Genomic DNA, 18,411 nt, shown 5'->3' on the forward strand with positions numbered 1-18,411 from the left:
TGTTGTACTGTTGATATATGTATTCAGTATAAAAGAGTTTCCAATAGATGTTTTCCTAATTCCACTTGTGCATTATACAGTAAAGGCAGATAATGCCTCTGTTAAAATGTAATTTATACTTCATTAACTTGTATGTGGAGAGGCAGAATGTGCAAAAGATACATTCACACCAGTATTGTCTCACCTATATTTGGTGCTGATTCTGATGAAAAGAAAATAGCAAAACAGGTTTTCAGGTACTCACATTTTGAAAAGCTGGTGGCAAATGTTAATGCTAAAGAATAGCCTACTTTACTGTGACCAGAATTTCTGAGCCAGCCAGTGCTTGTGTTTGCTTAATTATTGAACTGAGTTAGCAGCTGCTTTGCCAGGCTGCAGTGTCTTTTCCTGAAATGCTGGTTCTTGGAAGGCTGCTAGGAAAGCTGAATCAACAACTTCACTGTTAAGTAAATATGCAGTATTAAAAGGTGCATCCTTATAAAGAGCTACTAACTCCACAGAGAGTGTGCTGTTGGTATATCCCCAACTTCTCCAACATTGTCTCTGTTTTGACATTTTGCATTCAGTGACATCAGGTTTTGACACTTTGAAAGCTGGGAGGAAACATTACAGTTCCCCTGCCTGATCCCCTGGACAGCTTCAGGCTGCTTATTAAGGCAAAAATTACTACCACTCTTTTTTCAAGAGAGTGAAATAAATATGTACTTAAAATCTATGAAAAATGACACCACATCTTCAGAGGTTTGAGATGGGAACACAATAAACCTGAATCCTTGACATCTTTATTTTCACATTTTTTTCTTCATTCTAGTCCAGTAGAAACTTCTTCTTTTAAATCTGGTCTCAGCTGAGCCTGCTTATAATTCCCTCTGGCCTGTTTCCATGATGTAGACTTAAATAAACATGTAGTAAGAACTGAATAAATGAAAATAAGAACTTGACTCAATTGTTTGGTTTCTGACATATACTTCACTGAAGTATATTTACCGACAAAACTGACTACTGCACAAACTGCTTTCAGAATTATTTAAACTACTTTTCCTTTGTTTTTCAGTCACTTTGGAGAAAAGAGCAATAGGAACAAGTAACGACTTACTAAACATAACCCAGATGACAATACAACATCTGTGAGCTTGTGTGTCAACTGCCCAATGTATTCTGCTCATCTCTGATACACTAATAACAACATGTTGCATCAAAACAAGCCTCCCTGATCTTTCAATGTTGTAGTGCTATTCCACAGTCCAGAGAAAGATACCAGGTCCAAAAAAAAGAAGTTTCCTCAGATAAACATCTACTCGTGTGTTCCTTTTTTTCTTTTTTTCTTTTTTTTTCTTTACTTGGTTTCAAAAAGAAGAAACCCAGCAAAGGTGGAGAAGCGTTGATGGTCTCCATGGAGGGCTCCATTTCCCATTCGCAGCCAAACTTCATCTCCCTTGGCAAGTTTTAGGATTGCACTATTTCCTGAGGTGTCTGCTTTCCCTTTTGATTCATAGCTAAGGATGAATATTTTTGTGTTAGCTTTTTTTTCTCAATAATGATCATTCAAACAACTTTTAAAACCAGAATCCAAGAAATCACATTGTTAACCTGAGCAAAACTTCCTTAAAAGGCTTGCCAACACTTTTGCAGTTTTGTGAGTAAATTTTGCTGTGTTTCTGCATTTGATCTTCTGCTTAAATTTTGAACCTTGCCTAATTGTATCATCTCATTCCTGAAATTCTAGAAGTTTAACTTACCTGTTTCAGGATTGTTTATAGTAAAAATGCTCATTTGTAGATTCACAGATTCATAGAATGGTTTGGGTTGCAAGGGACATTAAAGATCATCTAGTTCCAACCCCTCTGCCAAGGGCAGGGATACCTTCCACTTGACCAGGTTATTCAAGGCCTCATCCAGCCTGGCCTTGAACACCTCCGGGAAGGGGACATCCATGACCTCCCTGAGCAACCTTTCCAGTATTTTACCTCCCCCATTTTAAAGAGTTTCTATGTAATATCCAGTCTAAATCTGCCCTCCTCAAGCTTCAGCCCATTCCCTCTCTTTCTATCACAACAAGCCCTTGTAAAAAATCTCTTCCTGCTTTTCTTGTAGGTTAGCTTCAGGTACTGGAAGGCTACTATAAGGTCTCTGTAGAGCTGCCTTTCCTCCAGGCTGAACAGCCTCAACTCTCTTAGCCTGTCCCCATAGGGGAGGTGCTCCAGCCCTCCGATTAGCTTCACAATTCTCCTCTAGATCTGCTCCAGCAGTCTGATATCCCTCCGAGGTCCTGCCTCACCAACCTGATCTTCTATGATCAGGTGAGCTGCCTGGTGGATGTGGGGCAGGCTGTGGATGTAGTCTACCTGGACTTCAACAAGGCCTTTGACACCTTCCCCCACAGCAACCTCCTCGCCCACAGCTTGGACAGCAGCACTCTGTGCTGGGTTAAGAACTGGCTGGAGGGCAGTGCCCAGAGAGTGGTGGTGAATGGTGCCACTGCCAGCTGGCAGCCTGTCACTAGTGGTGTCACCAGGGATCAGTGTTGGGCCCAATCCTATTCAATATCTTTAAAATATCTTTATATGGATAAGGAGATTGAGTCAGTCATCAGTAAATTTGCAGATGACACTTCAACAAGTCCAAGTGCCGGGTGCTGCACTTTGGCCACAACAACCTCATGCAGAGCTACAGGCTGGGGACAGAGTAGCTGGAGAGCAGCCAGGTAGAAAGGGACCTGGGGGTACTGGTTGACAGCCACCTGAACATGAGCCAGCAGTGTGCCCAGGTGGCCAAGAAGGCCAATGGCATCCTGGCCTATATCAGGAATAGTGTGGCCAGCAGGAGCAGGGAAGTCATTGTGCCCCTGGACTCAGCACTGGTTAGGCCACACCTCGAGTCCTGTGTCCAGTTCTGGGCTCCTCAATTTAAGAAGGACATTGAGATACTGGAATGTGTCCAGAGAAGAGCAACGAGGCTGGGGAGAGGCCTCAAACACAAACCTTATGAGGAGTGGCTGAGGGAGCTGGGGTTGTTTAGCCTGGAGAAGAGGAGGCTCAGGGGTGACCTCATTGCTGTCTACAACTACCTGAGGGGAGGTTGTAGGCAGGTGGGGGTTGGTCTCTTCTCCTAGGCAACCAGCACCAGAACAAGAGGACACAGTCTCAAGCTGCTCCAGGGGAAGTTTAGGCTGGAGGTGAGGAGAAAGTTCTTCACAGAGAGAGTTGTTAGCTGTTGGAATGTGCTGCCCAGGGAGGTGGTGGAGTTGCTGTCCCTAGAGGTGTTCAAGAGGGGATTGGAGGTGGCACTTGGTGACATGGTTTAGTGGTCATGAGGTCTTGGGTGACAGGTTGGACTTTGATGATCCTTGAGGACTTTTCCAACCTTACTGATTCTGTGATTCTGTGATTATGCTGGAGGGCACCAGAACTGGATTCAGTACTCCAGGTGGCGTCTCACGAGAGCAGAGTAGAGGGGAAGAATCACCTGCTGGTCACACTTCTTTTGATGCAGCCCATGATCCCGTTGGACTTCTGGGCTTCAAAAGCTAGCTCATGTGGAATTTTTCATTAACTGACACCCCTAAGTCCTGCTCCTTGAGACTGTTCTTGAAACACAGAAACATGGAACTGTTTTGGTTGGAAGAGACTTTTAAGATCAACTCCAACTGTCATCACAACAGTCCAGATTTCCTGTGATGCTCGTTTTACCTTGGTTCATCCCAGGTGATTTTAAATGCCTTCAGGTCAGAGGTCTCATGTGAGGTGAGCCCATGTTCTCCTGGCACAGGCAATAGGCAGAGACACGGAGCTCACTCCATCCTGAGGCCTTTTGTTGGAATGTAGGCCAATGTGTGCTACCTTGCTGGCTTCACATGAGTGCTAGTTCCATTTCTTGCACTTGTTGCCTTTTCTGACATCAGTGACTCAGGGTTAAAAATAAGGCACTTTTTCAGGTAAGACCTACTGAGCAGGAAGCATCCTTTGATGATGCGTCAGGTACAGGCTGTTGAAGAAACCTTATCAGCTTAAATGAACATGCTGTTATCTAAGTGCCTAAAATCCAGTGTGATCAATTTAAGCTTTTGTGTTTAATCATTTTTTCTCATGAGAGAAGCTTGGTTTTGGCATCAGACGCCTGGTTGGTATTAAAGAATATTTTTTTCAAACTTTTTTTTTTTTTTTGGGGGTATCCATCTGTCTACAAGCTTCTTGACCAGGTCCTTACAGAAGGTGGTAGAATGCAGTGGATCCAAATTTTTAAGTTGAGGAGGGCAAAAGACAATAGTTTTTCTTTGGTTTTGGTTTTAGTTTTTTTTTACCTTACAGAAATTCTTACAAATCATTAACAATGTCATGTTTCTTGAAATGTGAGTAAGCTATCATAAGTATGGAAACATGTCTTGCATTAAAATGACCTGACCCCTCACTTACCTGTATAAGCTGAAAACTGTATTACCATTATGCATCAGGTACACATATACTTCCTCCACATCTTCATGTTTCATCATATTGAAGGTGAAGAAATACACCCCTGAAAAGATTAACCAAATACAAAATGTGTGCTTCATAGAGAGAGGCAGTCATGCCATAGACTTGTCTTTGTACTTAGAAAATGTAACAACTGAGACCAGTATTATCTTCCAGTTGTCAGTAGTTATTTTGCTTCTGCTTATAGTCCGCCAAAATTAATTATTATATGGCAGGGGTTTAGCCTCTTCTTGCTCCAGAGCAATAACTGTATTCTGACATTGCAAGAATTCTCATTGTTTTCTTCTCACTGAAAGGGAAATTTCCCAGAGGCTTTGTGTAGTGACCCCTCTCTCACCTTTTATTCCTTACCTTCTTGCTCCTACCATCTCCCAAAAGGGCAGCCTCCAGGTCAGCCAGGGCTCAGCCTCAGAGACTGTCAGTCAGACAGCATGTCACCCAGGTCAGACAGGGCATCTGTAGTTTTAGCAAAACCCACTGCGACTAACCTGGCCAAACCTGCTTCCTGAACTATGAAGACACAGCCACTGTTTTCTCTTCTTGCACAACACACTCTTACTATTACTCTTTTTCTTTTTAGCTCTTTCTCTGACTGAAAGTGGCTGACAGTGTGTCAGTGCAACCATGTCTTCATTGTCTGGCAAGCCCTCTCTTGGCTTGCTCATTTTCCAGCTCAGTTTTCCCTTTAGGTAGCAAGAGCTATGCAGAACAAGTCTCATCAGTGTCTTGTGAAAAGGCAGTCAATTAGTTTCTCAACTTTAATGACCACACTTCTCGCTGTATCTCTCAAAATTGCATTATTTTGTTTTGTAAACACTCACCATTCACTGGAGCACCAAATCTTCCAGTCATGACATCGAAAAAATTTCCAACATTGGTTTCGACACTACTGAAGATGATCCCACTGTTCTGGTTGCTGAAGTGAGTAGCCATGGAAGCCATGAATGCGACCTGCAGAAATGCAGTCTTATTCAGGCAGTCATTCACTAAAGTCACATGTGCAGGAGAATCAGCTACAGAATTTTTTCCTGTATTACAGTCTGTTTATTTTCCTGACAGAGATGTTCTTCTAGGGCCTGTTCCAAGGCCATAAAACTACCGTAACAAAACTCCCATTGAATGAACCTGGAAGAGGACTAGGCTTCTTAGATTCAATTGGACTATTCATGACTGTAAGAGTGAATGCATCAGCAAGTGTTTTCAGGTCAGAATATTTGGGATTTTATTTACTTTTAACTCTCTCTAGAAAGATGCAACAGAAAACTGGTATTAAAATGGATAGTGTTTCCGGCAAAAGCGATTTAATTAACTTTTATATGTTCCCCAGTGCATTTAGACTGAATATTGCTTTTAACTGAATGTGTGGAATAAACAATGATCAGTTAAATCCATACACATTAGTGTTTCTCACTAACTACCTTCAGATACATTAAACATTTTTACTAGAGGTCCTCTGGAAGTGCCATTGCTGGGACTCATCCTTCAGTGCTTTTTCTCTCTTAGCAGTTGCCCTGTACACTCAGTTATGACGACAGAGGGTGGTGGGGACCAGAAGAGAAAACTAAGGAGGTAAAGACTGTGCTTCAACTTCATGGTACTTCTTGTAGTGAGACATGTTGGCTGTGGGAAATAATTTGTAGCTTTCTATGAAAGTGCAAAACCTCCCACATCAGACAATTCACATTACCCTCAGGAAGATACCAAGGAACAACTCTGCCAGCTTGCGTGCGCAGGGAAGAAGGTTATCTCTTCTGTGAATCTGTGATCCACTCATCTGACTGTCAGTAGATGGGACACAATCAGAATTGTGGCAACAAGATGCCAGAAGGTCGCACAGTGACTTGGTATTTTATTTCTATCTCTTAACTTCTTAAGATGACAAATGTCCATCACAAAAGTTAGGGGTTTTGTTTGTTTGTTTTTTGAGAGATTACAGCTATACTGGTATTAAGAAAAAGACAACACCCCAAACTTCTTTTGATTTCAGATTGAAGTGAGAACAAAACCAAAACAGGCAAAATCAAATGCAAATCTGGAGCTAACAATGGAAATCATTATCCATCTTCTCAGAAATCTGAAGAGCTCCAGATGTGAGGTGAAAGCTTAGACTCATTTTCCTTATCCCTGCATGAATGCATTTTCTATGATGGCAAATTGTTAACTTCTTGCCTTTCAGCCAGGCTCACATCAGAGTTCATCATATGTTAAAGGAAAGCAGCTGCAATGGAAGCTTGATGGAATTTACAGCTTTTGTCTAGATTCCATTCTGAATGCTTTTTGACCTCAACCTACTTTTCTTGGGCTAATCAGAAGAGTTGAAAGAGATGTACTTTCTAACTAGGGACCGTTTTGAAGTAGCAGATCAACATGGACTTGCCAAGTCTTTCAAAATAATCCTGTACTTAAAAACAATATGGTATTTAGAAGTGCTTTCTCCTCTGTCTACCCTTGCTCTAAAATTCTTAAGCATGATGTTAACAAGAAATGTATATGCTATATGTGTGTAAAGAATTTTTGAACACATCTGTTAAAAACAGTGATGGAATTTTACTCAGAAATAAGTATTGCAATATGAGCTTTTGTTATTCAGTCTTCTTTCATTTTTCAGTTTGTAATTATACTACTACCACTGCCTTTATGTAAGAAAAAAATGCTGATAGTTCATTTTAGAATTACAAAAATACTTTATGTTGCATGTAAACACTGCAAATATGGTTTTAAGATATTCATCTATAATATTAATTCCAGTTAATTCTTTAAGACCACCTAAATTATTCTGCCTTATTTAATAAGTCAAATAATTTTGGAAACTATTTTCATTGTGAATTTTATTTTGTGCAATTATTCCATTTGCATGCAACCCAGGGTGAAGAATCAAGCATATACAATGCCAAGAATCCAAATATGTTTTTTTTCACACTGCACATATTAGTTTTACTGTTGATTTTGCTGTTAATTTGCATGCCTTTTTTGAGGATATAAGAAATACTAGGAATGACTATTTCTGGGAAAGGGTATTCTTCAGTTTAAAAGTGTAGATCTGTAAATAGATCAGAACTTCACTTTTTTCCCCAAATCAGAGTGTTTGGAAGTGAGATTTACTTCTGTACATGTTTTCTGTATCCCGTTTTGTCCCTTCTGTGATGGACTTGGTTTTGGAAGAATGAATCAGACTTAGACACTTCCGTTTAAGTTGTGTATGTGTGACTGAAGATTTAAACTCCTTTAGAGTTTCTGGAGATCTGCATACATTGTGATGTCTGAAGTCCCATTTGCCCAAAACAAGCAGTGATGTCAGATTAAGCTGAGCTGCTCTTTTAGATCATCAGTAACTGTAATTGGAGTTTAGATGCTTCCCTCAAATGCAGGCTGCCTGAAGCTGAATCTGACTGCAATCACTTACCCATGCAAATGCACTGAGTGCCATCTGAAGTGCTCCAGGATTCCCCTACAGGGGGGCTAGCTAGTCTGACCTACAGAAGGCCCTTCTTGTCTCCAGTGGCAGCTGGAGACCAGGAGGGATGAATCTCAAAGGCTTACTATGTATCTAAATCTTGTCTTTAGACTTCAGCTCTGCTACATCATATAGTCAAGTCTTCTTGAAATTGCAGCTGAACTGCTTATATATTGCTACATTGCAATATACAGTGTGGATGACCCTTTTAAATCCTCTTTGCAACAGCAGGCAAGTGTCTTAGTTATCCAAATCCCATTTACTGGTAGTTATCTTAAGAAAGCTACAAAGCATCTCAGCTATATTGCAGGTATATATACGTACATAAGTTCTCTGCCATCTGCCTGATTCCTGGAACATGAAGAAGCTCTCGAGTCCAAACAAATATATCCCACACCTCAGCAGAGCTTATCAGCTCAGTCTTAAGCTCAGGTTTTAGTGATTTTCTGGCTTTTGAGTAGTTTTTTTATGCTTCTCAACACGTTTAAGGTATCTAAACATATAAAACCACAGATAGCTAATGAGGCATATTTTTCAGATCCAGAGGATTTCTGTCTGCTCGCAGAGGTTTTTGAACCAATACTTTTGAGTCGGATACATACACTTCTGAGAATCTCACAAACCCTGACTGACCTGAGAAGCACAGGCAAGAGCATGGGCACTCCTTCACTCTTTCCATATGCCATAGGAAGCACAGTTACGTATATGACACAGCTTGATAGAAAAATAAGAGTACTTGCTATTCTCCTTTAATGATCCAGATACTGGCTTTCTGCCCTAAAACGGAATCATGCATTTCTTCCTGCCCATATCTCAGTGGGATTTTTAGTCTAAAGAAAAACTAAAAAAGAAGCCCTGATATTTTTCTTTTTCAGGAAGATGTGGCAGACCACATTTGCCAGTCACAAGAGAGAACTATGTATGCCTCACACTGTATTAATTTACAGCGGAATTTGCTTCACAAGTATCTCACAGTAGTAAGGCAGAGAAGGAAACCATAACCTGAGAATTACTGCAGCCAAAACAAGCCAGAGATTTTGTACCTGTAGCTCTGGGGGAACCCCAGGGTAGCCCTTCTCTCCTTTGGGTCCATGATGGCCACGTTCTCCCCTTGGTCCCATATCTCCTTTGTCTCCTTTCTCACCTTTGGCTCCTTCCTGGCCAGTGGCTCCATTATTTCCATTGTTTCCGTGATTTCCTTAAAGGAAGCAGACCTTTCAGTTTATCATAAATAATTTCAAATAATTTATTTTAACAGATAACTGCAACAGGGTCATTTTCCACTGATTTGCAATGCATGGGCCTCTCAGTACTATAAAACATAGACTGAGCTGTGATGAATAACAAAGAGTGGTATAGTTAAATAAAGGTGAAAGTTTTGGACAAGTTTGATGGACAGGTTTCCAGAAGAGCATTGACTGATGTTTAGGAGTTAACCCAAATGCTCTCTTGGTGTTGCTGAATCAACAGTAGATGTTTCAATTTATTGCGTTGTTGGGGAAATGTGCAAGGACGAGATGTCAGCAACAGTAAGGCTCAAAAAAAAGTGAAAGCCAGTGCCTATAGACACATACCAGCCTGCAAGCATAAGCATTGTTTCTTTCCCTTTTGTGTAAAAACTTATTTCCTGATAATTCCTGGAGAAGAGGAGGCTCAGGGGTGACCTCATTGCTGTCTACAGCTGCCTGAGGGGAGGTTGTAGCCAGGTGGGGGTTGGTCTCTTCTCCCAGGCAACCAGCAGCAGAATGAGGGGACACAGACTCAAGGTGTGCCAGGGGAGGTATAGGCTGGATATTAGGAGGAAGTTCGTCACAGAGAGAGTGATTGCCCATTGGAATGGGCTGCCCAGGGAGGTGGTGGAGTTGCCATCACTGGAGATGTTCAAGAGAAGACTGGATGAGGCACTTAGTGCCATGGTCTAGTTGATTGCTTAGGGCTGGGTGATAGGTTGGACTGGATGATCTTGGAGGTCTCTTCCAACCTGGTTGATTCTATGATTCTGTGATTCTATGAACAAGGATAGAATAATATAATTTTATATAACATTTTGGTATCTTTAAAACATGTCTAAACAAACAAAGGTAGCTGTAGCCTTAAACCAGCTAAATGACACATCTGTGCTAAGAACAGGAGAGCGTGAATTCTCAGGGTGCTGCTTAGCTCATTCTTGATGAGGTTGATTGATTTCATATTCCTTGATTTAAAGAAACACATATTTTTTATAATGAAGGTTTTCTGAGAGTGCTTCTTGTGTAAGAGGTCATTATAAAAACATATTCCTGTAGCTTCAGTATTGCTTGCTTCCTGATGTTTACTGAGGTAATTACTGAGCAAACACTGAGAAAATTTTAAAGTTGGCTAGAATCACTGAGCAATTAACTACTCAGGAGATTAATTAGTGTCATCATTATTGTAATTCTACCTGATTTGAAATAGATTCTTTGCCATTCTGCTTGTTCTCTGAAGAGTCACTCTGGTTACAAATCCACAAGAATGATATTATATGAGATCAAATCTAATAATTCAGTGATTCTTTAGAGTTTTTGTACTGAGAAAAAAATATTGCTTTGAACAAGGAATCTATGTTGCGGAAAAAAATTAAGAAAATTTTTGTTTGGATAGAGAAATCAGTAACTCTTAAAAATAACAAGTATAATCATAGAATCACAGAATCATGTAAGTTGGAGAAGATCTTTAAGATCATTGAGTCCAACTAACATGATCCTTCACGTAAAGCCAGAACTACTCCTGTACCAGTTCAGAACAGAGATTTGAAAGTCACATTTGATTCCATTAAAGGAAACACAGCTGTTGTTATTCCCTTTATGGACACAATGATACAAAATACAGGAGATGAAGGAGAAAGAAATTCTGGGGTGCAGAAAGTTGGTGAAAGTTGCTGTCAGGCATACCTTTTCATGACGTGTTCATGACAAGGTGTGACTGAGATATATCCTCACATAAGGAAAGGTCAAACCTGGGGCTTGGGCTGTGTCCCAGTATGTCCACTGCAGCCTTGTAAGCATGGGTCTAATAAAAAAATCCTGTCCTGCTTCTAATAAGCCAACAATTTACTAATATGTGTTGCAATATTTCTGCACAAGACACCTCATCATTAAATTTCTCTTACATATGTAATGATCAGTGGTATTTTTGTGAAGGTTTCACAGAATCACAGAATCACAGAAACATTCAGGTTAGAAAAGATCCTCAGGATCACCAAGTCCAACCAATAACCCTACTCTGCAAGGTTCACCCCTAAACCATATTCCCAAGCACCACATCCAAACCACTTCTAAACACATCCAGGGTTGGTGACTCAACCACCTCCCTGGGCAGCTCATTTCAATGCCTGAAGACTCTTTCTGTGAAAAATTTTTTCCTAATGTCCAGTCTAAACCTACCCAGTCACAGCTTGAGGCCATTCCCTCTGTTCTATCACTAATGACCTGTGAGAAGAGACCAGCACCAGCCTCTCTAAAATTATGTATTTATTTGTTTATTTGTGTGGGTGTGCATGGTTTTTTGACATGTTTTTTAAGGTCAGTACATTTGTGAGACAGAGGGATTATAAAATGACAATTTTATTATGAAAACAGAAGATGTCAGCTTTGAAGATGAGACCAATCTGTCAGCCACTGACATGTTGTTTACCTTATATGTCTTCTTTGGGAACTGTGATTTTCAAATCCCTAAAGGCAGCTGCTATTAAAAAAACATACACCAACATGAGACTAACTATCTGTTTCCCTTCTATAGGCAATTATTTTTCAATACCAGTTATCATATTGTAGTATACCCTTTTCTTATGCGTCTTGTTTTGTGTGCATTTTTATTAAAAAAAAAAGATTAAAAGGTACTTTTTATTATGGAAGACAATAAGAAAGAAGGAATAAGAAGGCATTCTGTGAGAGAGTCAAAGCATGCATGTCTGCAAAATACTGACTAGCAATACACTGATGAAAAAAACACCTCTTGAACGCAGTACACAATAGCATAGCTGGACATTAAAGGGTGATTGTAATAATCAACTCCAGCAAACAAGTTCTTCCAGCTTTAAAGGAAGATTCATGCTTCTTAGGAAGAGAGACCAATTTGCCCTAGAAATGTAATAGGATTGCTTTTAGTGTAAATTTGTGAAAGTTGAATTTTAATAACAAATGGGTTTTCACTGGAAAAGACTTTAAAGTCTAATAGAAAATCTCTGTCTCCCCAGAAATTACAGCAAATCTCCTTCCTGAGTCTATCCCCAAAGAGTGATGTTTGGACCATTCTCTGATAATTCATAGAACACCTTGTAATTTCTAGCCCGTAATTAGCCAGATTTAAAAAAAATAATTAAAAAAAAAACACCTTCTTGTTTACCTGGCATCCCAGGGGGTCCAGGAGGTCCTGGGGGCCCTTGGTAGAGACGAACTCCAAAGTCACCACGGCAGCAGGAACTACAGTCTGGATTCTGTGGTCCAGTTTGTGGGGGCTAAGTGCACAAAAATAAGCTTTAAATGGCTGATTCATGAAAGGAGGGCATCCATCATATACATGTCAGTTAGAGGATTTTCATTTTATATCCTCTGTTTATATATCTGGTAAGTTTTAAAAACATTTATCTGGGCTGAAATCATAGAATCATAGAATCAGTCAGGGTTGGAAGGGACCACAAGGATCGTTTCCCATACTTAGGTTGTCCCTGAAGATGTTTTTTGTTTGTTTGGTTGTTTAGATTTTGTTTGTTTGTTTTTGGGGGGTGGGTGTTTTATGGAGGTTTTTGGTTTGGGTTTTTTTTGTGGGCTTTTTTTTTTGTTTGTGAGTTGGTTGTTGGGTTTTTTTGAGGGGGTTGTTATTTTTTTCTAAAGGATTTGAGAGAATAGCTCTTCAATTGTTCTAAGAGTTTCATCAATATTTTAAAAACCCCAACTTTTTCTCTCAAATATTGAGGGGCTTGAATGTAAATAATATCAAGCAATGAAAATTAGATGAGTATTCAGTTGGGTTTCTATCCTGCTTTTTACTGATCCCAGATTTCATCTGATCTTTTTTGTAAATAAGGCTTTGTACAACAAGTGGTAGGAACACAAGGGACTTAATTTCACCTTCAGCAATGAACTATCCTCCAGGAAACATAAAGAAAGCTGTGCTGGACCAGCCAAAGTAGATGTTAAAAAATACCTGTGTGGCTTATTCCTGTTCATGGCCCCTGACTCTCTAGTGTCATTATAGTTTCATAATAGTTTTGATTCAGTGCTTTTCTTTCATGCATGCTAATGCAGGAACACTCATTCAATCCTGTCTGGATTTCATAACCAGGTTCTTGCAATGAGTTAGCTGTCACAAATCTTCCAGTGGGTCAGCTAAGGTAGAGGTTTGATTTTATTTCTCTACCTCCTTCTTATTTCTCCCCTCTTTTTCCCTGCAGTTCTTTGCTATTGTCCTGAGGTGCAAGTCTGTAGTTCTTAGATTCTGGAGGGGGACAGTTACACCAATCCAGCCAATACTTTTCTCTGATCATTCTACTCTTTGTCTTATTTCCCTTTATTTCCACTCATCTTTCTCATCCTCAAGTTACTTGCCTTATGCAAACCTATGGGTTTAGTGGCAGCAAACAAGCTTCTAGTGGGATAGGAACTGCCAAATTATTGTATAGATGTCACCTGGATGAGCTTGAGAAGTGGGCCCCTGTGAACCTCTTGTGGTTCAACAAGGCCATATGTAAGGTCCTGCACAGGGGTCAGTGCGGTCCTTGGTATCAATACAGGCTGGGGGTGAAGACCAGCCCTGCAGAGAAGGACTTAGTGGTACTGTTACTGGCATGTAGGACAACGGAGGTGATTCTCTCTTCTATTCTCTTCTGGGAAGACATTACCTGGAGTACTATGTCCAGCTCTGGAGTCCTCAGCACAACCTGTTGGAGTGTTGCTCTGAAACACTAAAGATTTCTGCCCATGTTTTGAACAATACCAAGCACACCCTCTGAATTTGCTAATTTCAAGAGGCCTGGGAGTTTGTATTTATGCATACAGAAAACTCCTTTCATGCCATCAAAATATTGTGACTCCTCTGATTGGACAAACGTGTGTCCTCGCTAGCTGGAACCACTGACAGTGGAACTACCATGGGAATAAATGCTAACCTGACAGCTCAACAAACATGCTTCATATTCAAAGAGTTATGGAAATCTTACAACTTGCCAACCGGCAGAAGGGCTTAATTTATAGGATTTTTCGTCAACAGTGTGCTTGTTTAACCTTAGTACTGGGTAGGGGTATTTTTGTTTGTTTGCTTTTAGAAAAATGAGTTCTACCTGTTGGACTGTCTGTCCCTGGAGAACCTCTTTGTATCTTTCTTGCTGTTTTATCTCTCCCAGTTGTTAGGAAGAACTTAACTGACAATCACCAGACACAGTGTTTAAAGTTTTCCTAATATGAGAGAAGTAGCTGCCCTGATTTTGGCTCATTTTCAGTTCTTGAAGGGAAGCCAAGTACAAAAAGACTGGAATTGCACAAGCATTTTTCACCACCTGAAATACAAGTGTTGAGTATTGCACTGAGATTAAAATCTCCAACTGTTTTTTGATAGTGCTTTATATTCTTATTAAATAAAATGTAAACTGTATACACTCCTGTGAAGAACAAATAATGAACAAATAAGTATTTTCAGCCTAGAAATACCCAAAGAGTTAGAACTGTAGATAGCAGGTAGGGGAAGACATGAATTCATCAAACTGGACTGCATGTGAGACTTCTCTTTCTGAAGAGTCAGATTTGGGTTTATACACAGTACACTGAAATTCTGAATGATGTTATTAGCGAAACAGCTATGATGCCATAAAACAGATACTAGTGTTGGTCATAACCAAATGCAATTTGGCATTACCTCTCAAAATGCTTAGCAGGTTATTATGTGCAACGAGGTAATGAGGCAAGTCCTGCTGGCTTGTTGAGAACAATCCCAGAGATTTCAAAATCTCACTTTCAATCTCAATTTCAAAATTTCACTTACCCAAGTTATAAAGTTATTGTCTTTAATAATCCTTTGACTAGGAGGAAAAAAATGTTCACAATCACCTGCCAAGAACAATGAATGTTCAGGATACTCCTTTAGTCGCTGAAAACAGAGAACTTCACAAAGAGTACATTTAAAGAAAGTCTGTTCCCAAAGCAAAATTACGCTCAAATGGGACAAAGAGATTAATTATTACTTACTTGCCAGAGGTGTCTGTGCAGCCATTATTCATGAATTTATTACACAATGAATCTTTGGCATTGCTCTCAGAAACTGAATATGATTTAGGAGCTTGTGAAATTCATCTGCCACTTGATATCCTAATACATATAGAATACTGGAAATATTTCTGAGGCTAGCTGCTGAATTTCCTATGTAAGAGGCAATTCTAGGCAAGAGACGATCTGTAAATTTCCTTTAACTTAAATCTGTGATCCCCAGCATTTTTTATTTCCTGATAAATTGTATGGGTTTTGGTTATATCATCTAAGACAATGCAGAAGTTGAGTAATGTACATCTAAGGCTCTTAGCACCTGTGCTGAATGCAAATTAGTTCATCTGTGTGGTTCTCCGTGCCCTAACAAAGAATTAAACAAATGAAAATTGCCAAAGTACCAGTAGGATGAGAGGTACCTGAAAGTTTTTGAAGAGCAACCTGAGAAGGAAGAATGTATCTGGCATAGCTCTCCTCACTTGCTAAGAGGTCTTGTGCTTGAGGAATGGACATTAAGTTACCAGCAGCAGGGAGACTGGCCCAATACAGCAAAGACAAATGCTAGTGTCCCTGTTCCACAACATGGAATGGGACCTTTAAAACACTTTAGCAAGAGGGTAAAATTCTCCAGCCAGACATAAGGTAACCAAGAAAGTAGGGCCTTGGGTGTGGAACAGCTTTCAGATAGCTCAAGGGGAAGAGAGAGATTTTACATGAATTAAAAAGTAGCTGTGCCACCTTTGTTCCTCCTCTGCCTGGAATTTCCTGGAGTCTAGAGATGGAAAATGCTTATTGCGTCAGCCACTTTGTGATAGATTATCCCATGCTAGTGCTCCTTCTCGTTTCAGTAAGGCCAAAATTGCACCATTTTCCCAGCAAAAATTGCTTCTTAGGAGCATCTGGCAGGTAAATGACAGTCATCAGCTATGCTTGGACTTGCTGGGCTCCGTTTTAATGTCACAGCCTTTTTCCCCAGCAGCCAACTCCAAACATGCTGCATTAATCTCTCTGATGAGAGACATGTGTCCCAAACACAGTAACACTCTGTGAGGAAGAGTTTGACCCCTAAAAAGTGTAATTTTGTATTAAATTCTGCATTATCTGAAAATACATGGAATTAAAGTGGACTCTTCTTTATGTGCCAGTAATACGTGGTCTTTAATATGCATGCAGTTTCACAATTCTCTCTGCAGAGAAGAGGTATGCACACACTAGCCAGCTCATTGATCTATATACCTGATGGTTTAAGTCTTTTATATACTGCAAGTGCAATTTAACATAACTACAGTGAACCATCCATTTTGCTGAGTTCATTGGAAGAACATGTAACTCCTGCCCAACAAATATGTATGCAAAGCACTATAAAATTTAAATGTAGGGAATATAGTGTTGTGTTAAACCTATTCGTACTTGGATGTGTTTCAGTTCCTCAAGCCTTCTACTGGGTTAACATCAAATCTCTTCTCTATTTATCATGGAGTAAGTTATTATTCAACACTTGTCTGCATGTCCATGATTTTTTGAATTAAAAATATCATGGTTTGCTCTGAAGAGTTTCAAAAGAGAAATTATAAAATGTGAACTACACAGCACACAACCATCTGCGTCAGCAATAGGAACAAAACGCTCATGTTCTTGTTTCTGAAAAACATCAAAGAACAGAAACTTCATTTGAATGGAATTTAGATTTGTCTAGTGCTAGAATAAGCTTCATCTTCTGCCCTTCAGAAATCTCCTTTTAAATATGGACAGTAATATTTTGTATATAATCAACTTGTGCCATTTTCCTTTTGCTATAAACTAAGTACTATAATATCTAAAATGCTATGAAAAAGGCATAAAAATATTCCTAGTTTTAAATGCAGACACTACAGGTGATTTAGAGTTTTTTTCTGAGTCTTTTTTTCTCTGAAACTGTCGAGGTGATATATATTATTAAATCTACTCTTAATGTTAGTAACTGGTTGGGTTTTTTCCAAGTTATTCCTAGGAATAAAATTTTCAACACTCAGAACTTCATTAAGTTTGACTCAAGTTCAAAAAATGTATTTTACATAAGCAATTTTAAAGTTATCATCTGCTAAATTAATTTTTCTAAATACCTATATAAATTCTGTAACTTTCCTTCACATCCAAATGAGTTAACAGAATCTAAAGCTTTAATATATTAAGTAATACCTTGAAAAACTAAGAAGCTCAGAATATCAGAGTATTCTGAGTATCAGAATATATGATTGCAATGGATCACAGTTTCAGCAAAACAATCTATATTGAAAGCAGTGTTCCCAACCAGTGCTAGTTCTAACAGCTCATTAAAAGACCCTATAAAGCAAATCAGCAGGATACAGACCAATAAACAACTTCAATAAAAATAATTTCATATATGTATCACTGATAATCTTAGCAAAAAAAAAATTAAAAAAAAATCTCATAAGCTTTAAAGACATCTTTAGAAGATTAATTCAGAGTACCTGGACTCTATCTGAGGTAGTCAGTTCTACATCATCTACCTCTGATCTCAGGACTTTTTGGTCTGTAGAAGTGTTATTATCAACAGTCCACTCTACAAGTTGACTCCGCTGATTCAATATTTCCCTGCTTCTGGAACTTTTATGGCCAGTCTGGTGGTGACTTTGCAAGACTTTGGCCACTGGTTTATAAGATCTTCTGCTCACCTCCATGTATTCTTCTTGACACAGGCAAAATGGAAGAAAAAATAAAGCCAGTAGATGCCAATTGATGAAATCCTTCTCTGCCATGTTATTCAAAATAAGGAGTCCAGCAAATGCCTTGCAGAAGGAGAACCTCTTTGCTGCACGAGGAGCTATGTGTTCCTTTCAGCCTTTCTGCTAGTAAGCCTGGCACTGAGATCAGTACCAAGTTTTATACGGTTGCATGCAATAAATAAAACTGAAAATGCCAAGGTGACAGGATCCTTCATCCAAAATCAGTCATGCTCCTTTAAACAAACCAGGCATTATTCACCACTTCTCCACCACAAGGAAAATTGATTTGTATGCTGGAAATGACCACAGCATTTAACGGACTCCTGTGGTTCCTATTTGGGGGCATTAAAAAATGTAGCACCTTTTCTTTGGCATGTTTTTGTTTAAGTGTGAAAAAATGTGATGGAAATGGAGAACATGTGGCTAATGGTTTACATTCCTTGATTAGACATGGAAAGGCTGTGAATTCATACTCTTAAATGTCTCTTGGACACAGGCACCTTCCTTATTTGCCAGGAAATTCACACACACAACTGCGTCAGCCCATT

At 39.5% G+C, this 18,411-nt stretch overlaps 1 protein-coding gene across 2 annotated transcripts; it reads right to left on the reverse strand.

Annotated features, from left to right (window-relative positions):
- Window positions 1-1,336: 1,336 nt before the first annotated feature.
- C1QTNF3 (C1q and TNF related 3) lies at window positions 1,337-17,896 on the reverse strand. Of its 2 annotated transcripts, none has more exons than XM_054398036.1 (6): window positions 17,813-17,896; window positions 12,289-12,400; window positions 8,967-9,121; window positions 5,291-5,420; window positions 4,413-4,512; window positions 1,337-1,496 (listed from the first exon to the last, which is right to left on the reverse strand). In XM_054398036.1, the coding sequence occupies exons 1-6, from the start codon at window positions 17,894-17,896 to the stop codon at window positions 1,337-1,339; spliced, it is 741 nt and encodes a 246-aa protein (XP_054254011.1). The 2 variants fall into 2 exon arrangements, with proteins under 2 accessions (XP_054254011.1, XP_054254009.1); XM_054398034.1 differs by having other exon boundaries at window positions 17,609-17,896.
- Between the last annotated feature and the right edge of the window lie 515 nt (window positions 17,897-18,411).

Source organism: Indicator indicator, chromosome Z, assembly GCF_027791375.1.
Source record: "Indicator indicator isolate 239-I01 chromosome Z, UM_Iind_1.1, whole genome shotgun sequence".
NCBI classification, from domain to species: Eukaryota; Metazoa; Chordata; class Aves; order Piciformes; family Indicatoridae; genus Indicator; species Indicator indicator.

Coding starts and splice junctions, on each gene's coding strand:
- C1QTNF3 (XM_054398034.1), bottom strand. CDS start 17,896: ATGGCAGAGAAGGATTTCATCAATTGGCATCTACTGGCTTTATTTTTT. Junction 12,401..17,608: donor CTACCTCAGATAGAGTCCAG/GTACTCTGAATT, acceptor TTGTGCACTTAG/CCCCCACAAACTGGACCACA. Junction 1,497..4,412: donor ACAGTTTTCAGCTTATACAG/GTAAGTGAGGGG, acceptor ATTCATCCTTAG/CTATGAATCAAAAGGGAAAG.